Below are 16376 nucleotides of genomic sequence, written 5' to 3'. Positions count from 1 at the left end.
ACCCTACCGAGTCCAAACTTCTGAGCATGGCAGACAGTGCCCTTCACAATCTGATCCCAAACTCCCTCCAGACTTACCTGGTGCTCACCTCTGGCCACCCCTGTTCCAACCATTCTGTATTTTCTTAGTTTCCTAGACATACCGTGTCCTCTCTCATAGTATTTTTCTTATGTTTATCTTGACCTTTGCATAGCAAATTCCCCCTTATTCCTGCTCAAAAGTTATCGTTATAGAATCTTTCCTAGCCAGCCTCTGTCAGCTGTGGTAAATTAAGCCTTCCCTTTACTACCAGAGTACTCTGTTCTTACCTCTCTCATGTTTTTTTCTCTTTCATAGTATTTTCATATCGCTTAATTCTCTTTTAAATGAGTTTCAAGAGGGCGGAGATTTGCTCTAGGACTTGACATACATAAAATAATGTTTGCTGTGAGAGAGAGAGAGAGATTGGTTGGTTTACCTTTACTGATTGAATCACTGTAGAGGGCTTTACAGGTCAGATAAAGAAGAATTTAGAATCAGTGCTATACAATGTTATATATTAATTCCATCTAAATAAACTCAGATTGCAAACTGAATTGCCGAACTCCTGTTACTCAGAAGTTTTGTAGCTGCTTAGCAATGCACTTATAGAATATATTCCCTTTTGATGGTAGTAATAATAGCTACCACATGGGCGAGGTACCGCACCAATATTCATTTAATTCTCACAACCACCCAACAGGAGAGGTATTAATCTCTATTTTTTCCTCTACTCCTATGACAGATTAAATCAATCTCTCTCTTTTGTTTTTATTTTGTTTTTTGTTTTGTTTTGTTTTTTGTTTTTTGAGGCAGAGTCTTGCTCTGTGGCCCAGATTGGAGTACAGTGGCGTGATCTTGGCTCACTACAACCTCCACCTCCTGGGTTCAAGCAATTCTGCCTCAGCCTCCCAAGTAGCTGGGACTGCAGGCGCATGCCACCACACCCAACTAATTTTTCTATTTTTAGTAGAGACGGAGTTTCACCATGTTGGCCAGACTGGTTTCAAACTCCTGACCTCAGGTGATCCGCCTGCATCAGCCACCCAAAGTGCTGGGATTACAGGCATGAGCCACCACGCCCGGCCTAAATCTCTACTTTTTATAGCAAAAAAAAAAAAAACAAAAAAAACAGGCTCAGTGTAGTCACTGGCCCAAGGTTGCACTGCTAGAACATGGTTGGACCAAGATTTGGACCTAAAGATATTTGACACCAAAATCCTTCATCTTTAACATATCTCAGAACAGTGTAATTGCATTTTTATAGTTATATTTTAATAACTTTTTCCAGAACATTTTTTCCTATATTTAGTTTGTGTAGCATAATGGCTGACAACACAGGCCTTGGAGCCAGACTGCCTGGGTTTAGATCCCTATTCCTCTAAGTACTCATTATGTAAGCTTAGGCAAGTTACTTACTCTGTGCCTCAGTTTAACAATAATACCTATATCACAAATTTTGTTGTGAGTGTTAAATGATTTAAGTAATATGCTTAGAACATTATATGGCACGTAGTAAATGCCATATAAATGCCAGCTGCTATTATATTGACTAAAATATCTTGTAGCAGGGCATGGTGGTGCACACCTGTAGTCTCAGCTACTCAGGAGGCTGAGGCAGGAGGATCGCTTGAGCCTGAGAGGTTGAGGTTGCACTGAGCTGAGATCGCACCACGGCACTGCAGCCTGGGTGACAGAGTTAAGACCCTGTATAAAAAAAAAAAAAATACAAAATATCTTGTGCACCTAGTAGGTTGGACATTGATCACCTCACTCTCATGCTTTAAGCTTAGCATGACATGCAATGGCATGCCTTCATGATCTCCCCACCATTATCTAGCCCAATTTTACCCCATTTTTCTTATCAGGACAATGCTTTTCAGTTCAGTTAATATTTTTGAGCACCTGTTCTGTGCCAGACACTATTCTAAGTACTATGAACAATAGAATTAATTTACTCAGACTATGTTTATTGGACTCCTGTGTGCCAGGCAAAGTTCAAGATTATGAGGATACAGCAGTGAATAAAACAGATTTCTGACCTCATGAAACATATTCTAATGAAGAAGATAGACAACAAACAAGATAAATAGGCAAAATATGTTTTGTGACATAGGAAATGCTGTGGAGAAAATGAAGTAGGGAAGTGAGATAAGGAGTGTTGAAGTCAGGGGTACAAAGCATGGTACCCTACCCTTCCTCTGTAGAGGAAACAAGGAAGAAAGTACTTATGATATAAGTCCCCAGGATCCTTTCTCTGGCCCTTGTCATTAGGCCCAGGGACATAACCAATAGAAGTGGCAGAAACCAGGATTTGCATACCAGAAGCAAAACCCTTGCCCGTTCATCTGTATCACATGAGGAAATTACAAAGGTTATGGCAAGGATGGCAAACTGGCAGCCCATAGGCCTTATGTGGCCCATTCATGTATTTTTGCATTGGCCCACATATTTTTTTCCTTTTCTTTTTGAAAGAACTTCATTTATTTTCATTGATCAATAGTGTTCACCAGGATCTGAAATCAAATAATGCACTTGGACTGAATATTAAGGCATCATCTAGTTGTATGAATTGAATGATTATCATTTCCTGCTGTCGTTTAACTTGCATTATTTTTTAACAAGTTCGAATTTGTTGCCAACTTTTAAAAATAGAGAAATGTTGCAAAAAAGTCTCTTTCCAGCTACTGAAATATCAGATCCTCTGGCAATACTGCTTAACCCCTTTTGGTGAACCACATGGTCTTCATTTATTGGTCTCTACAGCTCCATGGTGTCTCCCTGCCACAATGACGAAGTGCCACTTGTCATTCATGGTAGACATCTTCTACAATGGCTCCCAATGATTCCCACCTCCTGGTATTCACACCCTTTTGTAATCTCCTCCCATCCCCCCAGTTTGTGGGCTGGACCTAGTGACTTGCTTCTGATGAGCAGACTACAACAAAAGTGATGGGATGTCACTTCCAAGATTAGGTTATAAAAAACTGTGACTTCCATCTTGTTTGCACTCTCTCTCTCTTTCTCTCTGGCTCTTCTTGCTTGATCACTCTGATGAAGCAAGCTGCCATGTTGTGAGCTGCCCTATGGAGAGACCCACAGGAAAAGAAACTGAGGGAAGCCTCCAACCAACACTCAGTGAGGAACTGAGGCCCTCAGTCCAACTACAGCCCGCAAGGAACTGAATTGCTGCCAACAGCCACGTACGTGAGTGAGCTTGGAAGCGGATCTTTCCCCAGGCGAGCCTTGAGATGACTGCAGCCCTGGCTGGCACCTTGATTGAAGCCTGTAGGAGACCTTGAGCCAGAGGACCCAGCTAAGCCATGCCTACAGATACTATGAGATAATAAATGTTGTTTTAAGCCACTAAGTTTGGGGGCTAATTTGTTACACAGAAATAGATAACTGAAACACCATTGATTGTTGTGCTTGTTCTTTTTAAATAATATTTTTGATGAACACGAAATATTTCTCATACCCACATCTGTGCAAAGTGAAAACAATCTTTTTTATGGAAGAAGTTCACGTGTTTGAACAGGAGAGAGCCTATTTCTTTGTGGAATTGATGAATTTTCATATCCATCTAAATAAAATGTGTCTGTTGAAAGACTACAATTTAAGATAGATACCATTTGAAAGTAAACCACTGTAAGAAATGTCAGTGTACGGCCGGGTGCGGTGGCTCACGCCTGTAATCCCAGCACTTTGGGAGGCCAAGGCAGGTGGATCACCTGAGGTCGGGAGTTCGAAACCAGCCTGACCAACATGGAGAAACCCTGTCTCTACTAAAAATATGAAATTAGCCGGGCATGGTGGCGCATGCCTGTAATCCCAGCTACTCGAGAGGCTGAGGCAGGAGAATCACTTGAACCTGGGAGGTGGAGGTTGCAGTGAGCCAAGATCGCACCATTGCACTCCAGCCTGGGCAACAAGAGTGAAACTCCATCTCAAAAAAAAAAAAAAAAGAAAAAATCATACAAAAAGGATGAGTGCTGAAATGAAAAGAACTTAAAAATGTACTTGGAATTTCAACAGGCTATATTTCTAGATACAGATAAAATAAGTGATGCCACAGAAGGCAATTATGTATTAAATGAAAAAACTGCCAGGACTTGAAAGCCTTTTTTATACAGTAGTTTTATAAAAGTGTTTGTCAAGTACAACAGAAATTATGTTATAAACAAGCATTTGCAAAGGTAGGAAATACTTTGGCTCAGGATGTCAGACATTGATGGCTAAACATTCTTGGGACAGATTTAGTCAAAAAGTTAAATTATTTTTGGAGATTTACATAGCAGTTGGTTACAACAGATTAAAAACTACATCCACATAGCTGTACAGTTAGCTGTATTCCTAGCCAGTGGTTCTCAAAGTATGGTCCCAGACCAACAGCACTGTACCATCTGGAAACATGTTGGAAATACACATTCTCAGTCCCTTACCCCTTTGGACCTACAGAATCAGAAACTGGTGGGAAAGGTGGGGGAGCTTATGGATCTGTTTCAACAAGCCCTCCAGCTGATTCTGATCATGCTAAAGTTCGAGAGCCACTGCACTTAAGTATGATTCATGTGTTAAGAATTTGATGTAACCTGACTCTTGGACTCATCACAGGTACATCTGGAAATACCTGGATTTTGTGTGATGAGAAAAGTCTTCAGATTTTTAATATCAATTGGTCGAAATTAGTAAGTATGACTACAGGTGGTGCTTCTGCAATAGTGTTTAGAACTGTTGGACCCAAGAAACAATTTGAAGCAGAAACACTTTCCGGGGACCTAAACTTAAAGCTCTTTCTGCTAAAAGCTTAGAAATGAATCAGTCAGATCAGGAACTAGTAATTAACATGGTGGTTTGCTCCACAACTGAATACTTTGCTTGGTGAATTATTGGGTGCATGTTATGGAAATCTGCCCTATTACACGGAGGTTGATTGGCTTAGTTGAAGCATGGTACTCAAGATACTGAAAAAAATGACTTGGCATCCACCACACCCGCAGAGAGTGAAATAAAATATTTGGCTTGTTTGGTTGATTTTACAACTCATCTAGACACTGAATAAAAACAGCATTGTTCATAAATACCTTCACAAATGTATGGTTGTACTTGCTTGTTCCTAGCAAAATTATGCCTTTGAGAAACTCATTTGGCAAGAGATAAACTGGCTGACTTTTCTTTGCTGAAATTGGTTTCCAAGAATTGAAAGTGATGGCCTGAATTACATTCCCACAGTTGTGAAGTTGTCTGTTGAATTCCAGAAAAGGTTCTCTGACATATTTGATGAAAATGAACTAATATTGTTCAATTAGCCTTTCTCAGTGTTTAGAGTATGAAAGAAGAGCTACAATGGAGATTCTGAATTACTGTGCCGTGGTGCTGAAAATGAAGCATGATGTCATTGAAATGCCGAATTCTACAAATACTTTGGAAGTAGTTACTGAAACATAAAAAACACTGTGCCAAACTTCTGTGTTTGGAAATGCCTACATTTCTAAACAGCTGTTTTCCGTTATGAAATAGGATCAAATTAGTCACTTGAAGTGAAAGCATTCAAGGCTGAATTCTGTACTGCATGTTGTAACACAAAAATATAAGACCTAACGTTGACCTCTTGGCACATAAATGTGTCAGGCCTCCAGTTCCAAGTCAAAGGAGAATAAACTACAAAAAAAAAAAAAAGTGTAATGATAAATTTTCTAGTTTTTCACTTATGTCTTTAATGTAAAACGTAAACTCCAGTATTTTGCATGTATAAACACCCACAGCTTAAATAAAAATACATTTCTCTGTGTGTGTTTTTTATTTTTAAACACAGGGTCTTGCTCTGTTGCCCAGGTTGGAGGGCAGTGGTGTGAACATGGCTCACTATAACCTTGAACTCCTGGGCTCAAAACAATCCTTCCACCTCTGCCTCCCCAGTAGCTAGGACTACTGGCATGTGCCACCCAAACCCAGCTAATTTTTAAGGTTTTGTTTTGTTTGTTTGTTTTAGAGACGGTCTTGCTAGGTTGCCCAGGCTGATCTCAAACTCCTGGCCTCAAGCAATCCTCCTGCCTCAGCCTCCCAAAGTGCTGGGATTACCCACCATGCCTAGCCAAAAATTACATTTCTGGAAGTTAATTTTTCTTTACTCAGCCCCTTCATTCATGTTAGCTGCCCATCCCTGTAAGCATTTACAGCCCCTAGTTCAAAGACTCTTAGAAATTTATTGTGATCATTGTCCTCTGTGCAGTTCCTGTCCTCCTTTCTGAGGTAACCCAGAGGTTCCCTTGGATTCTCGCTCTCTTACTCCTAAGGATACTTTTCATGAGACCTCTGACTTTTCAGTTGTGAAGATTTGCTTTGGGCTAAACAAGTGCCTATTCTGGTATCTACTAGTCTCAAATTATTTCTGAGGACCTTCAGGCAGTGCATACCACAGACTTCATCTCTGCAAAACAGACTTTCATAACTACTTTTTCAGTCTGTGCCAGCTATTATAAATTGTAAGTCTTAGAATTGGGTAGGAATTAGATAAATCTCCATTTTACAGATGAAGAAGCTAAGTGACTTGTCCCCACAAACTTTGATCATAGTTTCACTGGATGCCAAAGTTCTTGCTGTATACACTGATAACAAAAGTTAGCATCAAAGTACAGTTTCCAGCCCGTGGTTGACACACAACAGGTTTTTTAAAAATCCAAGTTTTCCCTTTTGTTCTTAAATGTGACAGAAGGCTTCATCTGCAGAAATGGGCTGGCTTCTGGCAGCCTAAGAGTACTAAAATTGGGCCGGGCGCAGTAGCTCACGCCTGTAATCCTAGCACTTGGGGAGGCCGAGGTGGATGGATCACCTGAGGTCAGGAGTTCGAGACCAGCCTGGCCAACATGGTGAAACTCTCTCTACTAGAAATACAAAAATTAGGAGGTTGTGGTGGTGGGCACCTGTAATCCCAGCTACTTTGGGAGGCTGAGACAGGAGGATTGCTTCAACCTGGAGGTGGAGGTTGCAGTGAGTTGAGACCACGTCATTGCACTCCAGCCTGGGCAACAAGAGCAAAACTCCATCTCAGAAAAGAAAAAAGAGTACTAAAATTGGGTATTCGCAAATTAAAATTAGGACCTTAATAGTGTGTACTGAACACTGGATCGGTATTCTACTACCTCTAGCTTGACTGCCATATTTCATGGCCAAGACTACCAATTATGTGCATGTAGATAATTGAAATTCTTACAGTTGAGAGGGAAGGCCACCTTATCAATGTTTCCTTGAAGTAACTGGTTCCTAATTGCTGCTATTCTTTCAATACGTTATTCTTTAGCTTTGTGATTATCAGTCTGGTCTCTTAATGGTTGGTTGTTGAACTCCACAATGTAGTGATGCATATTTGCATCAACAGTAGTTTCAGTCTGTAATTATTTAGTAGTTAGAGTTCAAGGCACAGTGGCCTTCCAGTTGAAATGTAAGTCATCTGTATTTCTGTTGCTTAACCAGACTTACACATAATCCATCCCGCCCTCGAATCTTCTTATAAGGTGATAATTCCTTACTGTCTTTGAATTCTTTTTGCCTTGGTGAGAACAGGTAGAGAAGATAGACCACAGAACTCTGCCTGAGTCAGTCACTAGTTTGGTATATTTAGCATGGTAGAGGGGCTTGAGGGAATATGGGACAAGCTGGAGGAAGTCAAGTACTGCAGAGGTCAGAAAGCAGTATTGCCTCTAGTTTGAAGTTAACTTTAACAAGCATTTATTATACTCTTTTTATGGTCCAGGCAGAGTGCTAACATAATTCTGCCACTAATGGGCTTACAGTCTAGTTATTTTTTTATGCCCTTGTGTTTATTGTGTTACTTGTGAGTTGATCTCAGATTACTTTATGCCCACTTTTCCAGTTTCCTTTATTTGAGAAACAGTGTACTTAATGGAAAGACCATTGTTTTTTAGAGACAGGATCTCACTCTGTTGCTCAGACTGGTGTGCGGCGCATGATCTCGGCTCACTGCAGCCTCAACTTTCTGGGCTCAAGCGATCTTCCCACCTTAGCCTGAGTAGCTGGGACCACAGGCATGTGCCATCATGCCTGGCTAATTTTTTAAACAATATTTGGTAGAGATGGGCTCTCACTGTGTTGCCCAGGCTGGAATCCTTGGCTCAGGCGATCTTCCTGCCTCTCCCTCCACCTCCTAAAGTGCTGGGATTACAGGCATGAGCCACTATGCCTAGCCCTGAAAGAGCATTATTTTAAAGTCAGACCTAATTGCTTCAAATCCAAGTACTACCATATTGCTAGCTGTGTGATTTGGAGCAAGTTACTTAAGTTTTCCAAGCTTCTGTTTTCTCTGTTTAAGTAAAGGAGAGGGAGGGGGATGAATGATCTAATACCCATTTCACAGAGTTAGAAGGATAAATGAAATATGCCTAGCCCAGTGTCAATCTTGAAATATTAATCACTGCAGTTAGCTCAATGAGGTCAAAGACTCTTGGCTCTTGTTACTGCTGTGTTTCCATAACTAGATTGGTGCCTGGCATATATCAGTGCCTAGCTCAGTACATATTGGTTGCAAGTTGAAACAGTTCATTGGTTGCCTACTCTGTGCGAGTGGTCTATGTACTGGAGATAACAGCAGTGAACAAAACATTTTTAAAATCTCAGCCTTCTTGAAGCTTACATTCTAGTGATTAATACTTCTGGTTGTTTTTAATATCAAATACTCTTCCAATGTTTCTGAAAAAGCCACAGTATGTAATACATAAAATGGGGACTATGAGCTCAGGTTGAAGAGAAAGTAGGAACACCAGGTCAGGTGCGGTGGCTCATGCCTGTAATCTCAGCACTTTGGGAGGCTAAGGTAAGAAGACTGCTTGTGTCCAGGAGTTTGAGACCAGCCTGGGCAACATAGCAAGATCTGTCTCTACACAAAATCAAAAATTAACCAGGCATGGTGATACACACCTGTAGTCCCAGCTATTTGGGAGGCTGCAGTGGCAGGGTTGCTTGAACTCGGGAGGTTGAGGCTGCAGTGAGCCGTGATCCTGCCACTGCATTCCAGCCTTGGTGACAAAATGATACCTTCAAAAAATAAAAATTTAAAAAAGTAGGAACACTAATTCTCTCTGGTTATTTGGTCCAGTCTCCACCTATGAAGATTCTGGTTTGGGGAAGCACAGTTTGAAAGCCACTTCTTTAGACTACCTGTGGTTGGAAATGAGACATGTCTTCTCAGCTGTTTTCCCCTGAGGTTTTCGTTTCTGTTTGTTTGTTTGAGACAGAGTCTCGCTCTGTCGTCCAGGCTGGAGTGCAGTGGCGCGGTCTTGGCTCATTGCAACCTCCACCTCCCGGGTTCAAATGATCTTCCTGCCTTAGCCTCCTGAGTAGCTGTTACTACAGGCACCCGCCACCACACCCGGCTAATTTTTTTTTTTTTTTTTTTTTAAATAGAGACGGAGTTTCACCATATTGGCCGGGCTGGTTTCGAACTCCTGACCTTGTGTTCCACCTGCCTTGGTCTGCCAAAGTGCTGGGATTACAGGCATGAGCCACCACACCCGGCCTCCCCTGAGTTCTGTAAACAGGTGTCACTTCCTCTCAAAAACCATCACCCCGCTGACTGTTGAGGTGCCTTTACTCTGTGTTCCCATGGTACCCTGTGCTCCATAACTTCTCACACGTTAGGTGTCTTGCTTTGTGCTGTCTGCATCATGGCACTTAGTAGGCCCTCAACCTCTATTCACTGAACTGAACGGTGAACCAGCAATTAAAAGCTATAGATGGTCATTCAGAATCTCAACTCTCGCTTTCTTTAAAACTCAAATGTGCTGTTTTTTCTGATCAGTTGTTTGGGTATGTTATAGTTGAATCTCTCCTAAATCATTTTACTCTCCTGGAAAATTGCAAGGTTAACGACTAAACTGGACCAATTTGGGCCAGGCGCGTACAGGTGGTACCAGTGATGATAAATGTGTAAATTGAGCCACAGTGCTCACTATTCTGACGGTCATTGTTGGCTCTTTGCCCTGTCAGGATTGAATGCAGATTGTATTTTGCTGGGAATAAATTGCCATGTTGTGTGATCTGACTAGGTAAGTGTTTCTTAAACTTGCTTCATCATGAAATCATCTGGGGTTCTTGTTAAAAACAGATTTCCAGCCTGACCCTAGACCTACTGAATCAGACTTCAGGGGAGGGGCTTAGAACAGCGATTACTTCCAAGGAATGAGAGTAAAAGGACTATTACTTTTCATTCTACATACTGCCATATTGTTTGATTTTTTTTCCCTGAATATGTTCAGCTTTTATTCAGTTGCAATTTTATATTTTGATTAACTTACAATTCATGGTACAAAAATTCAAAAGATACAAAAGGGTATGTGATAAAAAATATTCAACCCCTTTCCCAGTCACTAGGTTCTCCTCCCTGGAGGGGACCAATATTATCAGTTCATTGTGTATTCTTTCAGAGATACTATGGCTATAAAAGCAAATATATATAGTTACACATTTTATATATATATGCACATTTTACATATATACATATTCTACACAAAAAATACCTTTTAAAAACAGCATAGTATAATGTTCTGTACCTTGCATTTACCATTTACCATATCTTGGTGATTTTTCTATGTGTATAGATAGAGTTTTGTCATTTTTTATGGTTTTGCACTATTCCATTGTATGTATACATTATGATTTACTTAACTAGTCCCTTATTGATGGGCAATTAATTAGGTTGTTTCCAGTCTTCACCTATTACAAATAATGCTGCAGTAAATATTTTGTGTTTGCAGAGAAGTTGCTCATACTTAGGCACTTGCATTGTTGTTCCAAGTGCTTTACATATCTAAAAGGTAAATCCCTGAAAGGAGAATTGCTGGGGCAAAGGGTATGCACGTTTGTAATTTTGAAAGGTCTTGCCAAATCGCTCTCCCTAGAGATTCTACCATTTATACCCCTACCAGGAATGTTTGCAAGTGCCTGTTTCCTTCACCAGTACATTTTTTGCTAATCTTGTAGGTGAAACATCATGTTTCAGTATTATTTTAATTTTTATTTCTCTTATCACAAGTGAGTTTGATCATCTTTTTATATGCTTAAAATCTATTTGTTTCCTTTTTTGTGAAATGTTCTCTTAGATTGTTAGGTTTTTTTCCCTTCTCTATTAAGGAAATTAGTCTTCTGCACTGTAAGTTGCGCATTTTTTTGCAGATTGTCATTTGTCTGTTGAGCTTACTTACATTGGTTTTTCCCAAGCAGAAATGTTTGATTTTTTTTTTCTTATTCATCAGTCATTTATACATTCTTACTGTGGAAATGTTTGATATTCATATAGTCAAGAGTATTGACCGTTTTCTGGGGGTGTTACTGGATTTGCTCATAAACTATCCCCACTCTGAGATTATACAAAATTTCCCTCATGTCTTTTATTATTATTTTTATTTTTATTATTACTATTTTTTTTGAGACGGAGTCTTGCTCTGTCACCCAAGCTGGAGTGCAGTGGTGCGGTCTTGGCTCACTGCAACCTCTACCTCCTGAGATCAAGCAATTCTCCTGCCTTAGCCCCCCGAGTAGCTGGGATTACAGGCACCAGCCACGATACCTGGCTAAATTTTGTATTTTTAGTAGAGACGGGATTTCACCATGTTGGCCAGGCTGGTCTCGAACTCCTGACCTCAAGTGATTTGCCCGCCTTGGTCTCCCAAAGTGCTGGGATTACAGGCATGAGCCACCGTGCCTGGCCTATTATTTTTATGGTTATCCTAGTTAAAGTGTGAAGTATGGATCCATGTTTTTCTCCTCAAATGACTCTTCAGTTATCCGAACACCGTTTGTTAAATAATCTTTATTACTTTTCTAATCTAAAAACTGAGTTTTTTAAGAACAAATAAGTGGCATATAAATAAAGGGAAGGGGAACTGCTATATGTTAAGATCCTTAGAAGCCATATCAACCAAATACAGCATGTGAATTCTATTTGAATCCTGATTTGAACAAAGCAACCATCAAAAGACATTTTGGGGACAATCACAGAAAGTAGAATAGGGACTGGATATTATGATATTAAGAAATTGTTAATTTTGTTGGGTGTAATAATGGTACTATTCGTTACTTTAACTGTGAGAGTTAAATAATGAAGTATTTATGGGTGAAGTGATTTGATGTCTGGAATTTGCCTTAAGATATGCCAGGAATGGTCAATAGCTTATGAAAAGATATTCAACATCACTAATCCTCCGAGAAATGCAAATCAAAACCACAATGAGATATTACCTCACACTCATTAGGATGGCTACTGTTAAAAAAACACACAGAAAATAAGTGTTGACAAGGATGTGGATAAATTGGAACCCTTATGTACTGTTGGTGGGATTGTAAAATGCTGCAGCTGCTGTGGAAAACAGTATGGAGGTTCCTTAAAATATTAAAAATAAAACTACCATATAATTCAGCAATTCCACTTCTGAGTATATATCTAAAACAATTGAAAGCAGGATCTCTAAGAGATATTTGCACACCCATGTTCATAGCAGTACTATTCACAGTAGCCAAGAGTTGGAAGCAACCCAAATGTCTATTGATGGATGAATGGATAAACAAAATGTATAGCATACAATAGAATATTATTCAGCCTTAAAAAGGAAAGAAATCCTGTTACATGCTACAATATGGATGAACACTTGAGAACATTATGCTAAGTGAAATAAGCCAGTCACAAAAGAACAAATTCCATATGATTCCGCTTATGTGAGGTGTCTAAAGTAGTCAAATTTATAGAAACAGAAAATAGAATTGTGGTTACCAAGAGCTAGGAGGAGGGAGAAAAGGGAGCTGTTACTTAATGGGTATAGAATTTCAGATTTGCAAGATGAAAATATTCTGGAGATACGTTATATAACAATGTGAAAATCCATAACACAGCTGAACTGTACGCTTAAAAATAGTCAAGATGGTAAATTTTATGTGGTTTTTAATCCCAACAAAAAATATTAAAATACCATAGAAAGGCCAGGCGTGGTGGCTCACACTTCTAATCCCAGCACTTTGGGAGGCTGAGGAGGGTGGATCACCTGAGGCCAGGAGTTCGAGACCAGCCTGGCCAACATGGTGAAACCCTGTCTCTACAAAAAAATACAAAAATTAGCCAGGTGTGGTGGCATGTGCCTGTAATCCAGCTACTAGGGGGGCTAAGGCAGGAGGATCACTTAAACCTGGGAGGCAAAGGTTGCGGTGAGCTGAGATCATGCCACTGCACTCCAGCCTGGGCAACAAAGCAAGACTCTATCTCAAAAAAATATATATATACACACACACACACACACACCATAAAAAGGAGAGGGGCAAGGTAAATGAAACAAGAATGACTTAACATTGATAACAATTGAAAGTGGGTAATGCTTTCATGGGGGTTCATTACCTTTGTATGTTTAAAATTTTCCATAATAAAAAGTTCTTAAAGTTCTTAAAGCTTTAGGGGAGCTTGGGATTTGTGAACAGAACTGAATTTGAATCCTAGCTCCACTTTTTAAAAATCAAGGTATAACTCATATACCATAAAATTCAACGTTTTGAAGTGTATAATTTAATGGTCTTTAGTATATTCATAGTGTTGTGCAGCTATCACCACTATCCAGAAGATTTTTATAATCTCAAAGGGTAACCCAGTACGTACTAGTCTTATTCCCCATCCCCACAATCCCTGGCAACTACTAATTTATTCTTCCATCTCTTTGGATTTGCCTATTCTGGGCATCTCATATGAAAGAAGTCATACAATATATGACTTTTTGTGTCTGGCTTGTTTCACGTTAGCATTCTGGTTTCAAAGTTCATTGATGTTGTAGCATAAATCCCTACTTCATTCCTTTTTATCGCCAAATAATATTTCCTTTTATGTATATACCACATTTTGTTTATCCATTCATCAGTTGATAGACATTTGGGTTATCTCCACTTTTGGGCTATTATGAATAAGCCTGCTGTGAACTTTCATGTACAAGTTTTTGTGTGAACATAACTTTTCAGTTCTCTTGGGTATATACTTAGGAGTGGAATCGTTGGATCATGTGATAACTATGTTTAACCATTTCAGGATCTCTGAGACCATTTTCCAAAGCAACTGCACCATTTTTCATTCCCACTAGCAATTTACAAGGATTCCAGTTCCTCTGCATCCTTGCCAACACTCATTATTTTCCATTTTTTGATTATAGCCATCCTAGTGGGTGCTAACTGGTGTCTCATTTTGGTTTTGATGGGCATTTCTGTAATGACTAATAATGTTGAGCAGTTTGTCACATGCTTATTGGCTAGCTTCACTTTTTAGCTATGTGACTTTGGTCAAGTTCTCTAACCTCTGACCCTCATTGATCGTTTGTCTTTAAAATGAAGATAATAATGCCTCCTGACGTTATTGCAAGGTTAGTGGACGTGAGGTGGGTTTGGAACAGTGCCTGGTACATAGTAGGTACTTAATCGATACCTAATACTACTTTGCTACTTGAGCTGTGGATAGCTTGCAATCTAGTGATTTCACTACATCTGCTGTAGAAGTTAAATGCTGAGATGATAGTGCCCTCTGATTTGCCAGAGCTGTTTTTCTTTTTAACAATCTCACTAGGCCTTTCTTTACTATTCTGTACCAATCAACTCCTGTTCTCTGTCCTTTCTAGTTGGAAGGACATGGTTAGGACCATGGAGATAAAAGAGTAAGATAGAACCTGTGACCTTAAAACTTGAAGATGATGGTATTGTCAAATTAGTTCTGTGACTGTGTCATCCATCTCTGTGCTATAAGAGTGAAGAGGAAGGGAATTAAAAATAATTTGTCCAAGAGGTGGCAGGCCTATGGAAAGTATTCAGAACATTGGGAAAGAGAGGCAATAAGGCATTCTAGGCAGGGAAACCAAGTGAGCAAAGGCAGGGAAGCAGGAGTAGTCTTGGAAGTGGGTAGTTAGAAAATTAGCCTGTTAGGAGAGGGGTATTGCGGAATTGAGAGATTCATGAGGTTCTTATTCTATTGTTTTCCATTACCTACTCCAGAATATTTAGTAAAAGAAGTCCTATACCTGGAATCATGAAACTTTTGTTCTAATCTTGGTTCAGCTGCAATTAGCTAGGTCAAGTCATTTATCCTCTCTAGGCCTCAGTTGCCTATGTGATAAAATGAATGATTGGATTAGTTCAGTGATTCTTAATTGGGGGTGTGCATGAGAACCTACTGAAAACTGTTTTGAAATATAGGTGTTTGGATCACACTCAAGACATTGTTCCAGGCTGGGTACAGTGGCTCACGCCTGTAATCCCAGCACTTTGGGAGGCCGAGGCCGGCGGATCACCTGAGGTCAGGAGTTTGAGACCAGCCTGGCCAACATGGTGAAACCCCATCTCTACTAAAAATACAAAAATTAGCCGGGTGTGGTGGCATGCACCCGTAGTCCCAGCTACTCAGGAGGCTGAGGCAGGAGAATTGCTTGAACCCGGGACACGGAGGTTGCAGTGAGCCGAGATCAGGCCACTGCACTCCAGTCTGGGTGACAGAGTAAGACTGTTTCCAAAAAAAAAAAAACAAAAACAAGAAATAAATAATTCCAGCAGATCTGAGGTGAAGCTCAGGTTTGTATATTTTGAAAAAGATCTCCAGGTGGTTGTGATGTACATTCCTAGTGTTTTAAGAGCTACCAAATTGATTAAAAATCACTAGTCCTTGGCTTTCTGGAGTTGAAATCACTTGAATGGTGGTATAATCGGCTTCAGACCAGCTAAAGATTAAGTGTTGTAGTAGAAAGGGTCTTTGGTGACACCAAGAAAATTTGATGTCAGTGTGACCCAGGTTGCTGTTTCCCAACTTGATAGCTCTGAGTATGGCATCTTACTTTTCTGAGCCTCAGTTTCCTCATCTGTAAAATGGGGCTTCTAATACCTGCATGGTGTGGTTGTGATGATGAGAGAGAAAATATCACACTTAGTAACTGTGCCTGGTACAAGGTCAATGGATGCTCAACCAATGACTTGTATGAGTGGTGTGCTGGAAGAAACTATTACCAGGGGACAGCATAAAACTTTACTCCTACCCTGACACATCTGGAGTTACTCATATCTCTAGGCATAAATATGTTACAATACTTTTTGGCTCCTTTGCCTGGATATCAAATGAATATCGACCTTGCTTCACTATCTGCTTACTGGTGTCTCTCCCCTTGTATGTGACATGACTAGCAACTGTAACTAGACTCCTTTTCCATAATCTAGCAAAAGTTTAATGCGTTGAAACTCCTGTTAAACTCCAGAAAATTACCATTCCAACTTAAATGAAAAATAGATTAGTTGAGTTGAAAAAAACCATCAAGGTCCACAGGCTCTAGAGCCAAAATCTGGGC

At 40.0% G+C, this 16376-nt stretch overlaps 4 protein-coding genes across 37 annotated transcripts in view; 2 read left to right on the top strand and 2 right to left on the bottom strand.

The window, feature by feature from the left end:
* TSR2 (TSR2 ribosome maturation factor) overlaps positions 1 to 16376 on the bottom strand; it is a 1158091-nt gene that overhangs the window by 270393 nt on the left and 871322 nt on the right. The gene's annotated exons all lie outside the window — the stretch shown is intronic.
* HUWE1 (HECT, UBA and WWE domain containing E3 ubiquitin protein ligase 1) overlaps positions 1 to 16376 on the top strand; it is a 650778-nt gene that overhangs the window by 6079 nt on the left and 628323 nt on the right. The gene's annotated exons all lie outside the window — the stretch shown is intronic.
* The window catches only part of GNL3L (G protein nucleolar 3 like), a 517777-nt gene that overhangs the window by 397449 nt on the left and 103952 nt on the right, over positions 1 to 16376 (bottom strand). The gene's annotated exons all lie outside the window — the stretch shown is intronic.
* The window catches only part of FAM120C (family with sequence similarity 120C), a 120946-nt gene that overhangs the window by 6390 nt on the left and 98180 nt on the right, over positions 1 to 16376 (top strand). Inside the window, exon 2 of one of the 3 annotated variants that reach the window (XM_050776859.1) lies at positions 3079 to 3436. The exons of the other annotated variants lie outside the window; for them this stretch is intronic. Coding sequence (XP_050632816.1) covers positions 3079 to 3096 — 18 coding nt within the window. The 3' untranslated portion in view covers positions 3097 to 3436. Of the gene's footprint in view, positions 1 to 3078; positions 3437 to 16376 lie in introns of those variants that run through there. 3 annotated transcript variants of the gene reach the window in all.

Source organism: Macaca thibetana, chromosome X (genome assembly GCF_024542745.1).
Source record: "Macaca thibetana thibetana isolate TM-01 chromosome X, ASM2454274v1, whole genome shotgun sequence".
In the NCBI taxonomy this organism is placed as follows: Eukaryota; Metazoa; Chordata; class Mammalia; order Primates; family Cercopithecidae; genus Macaca; species Macaca thibetana.
This window is presented reverse-complemented; position numbering and strand designations above follow the sequence as displayed.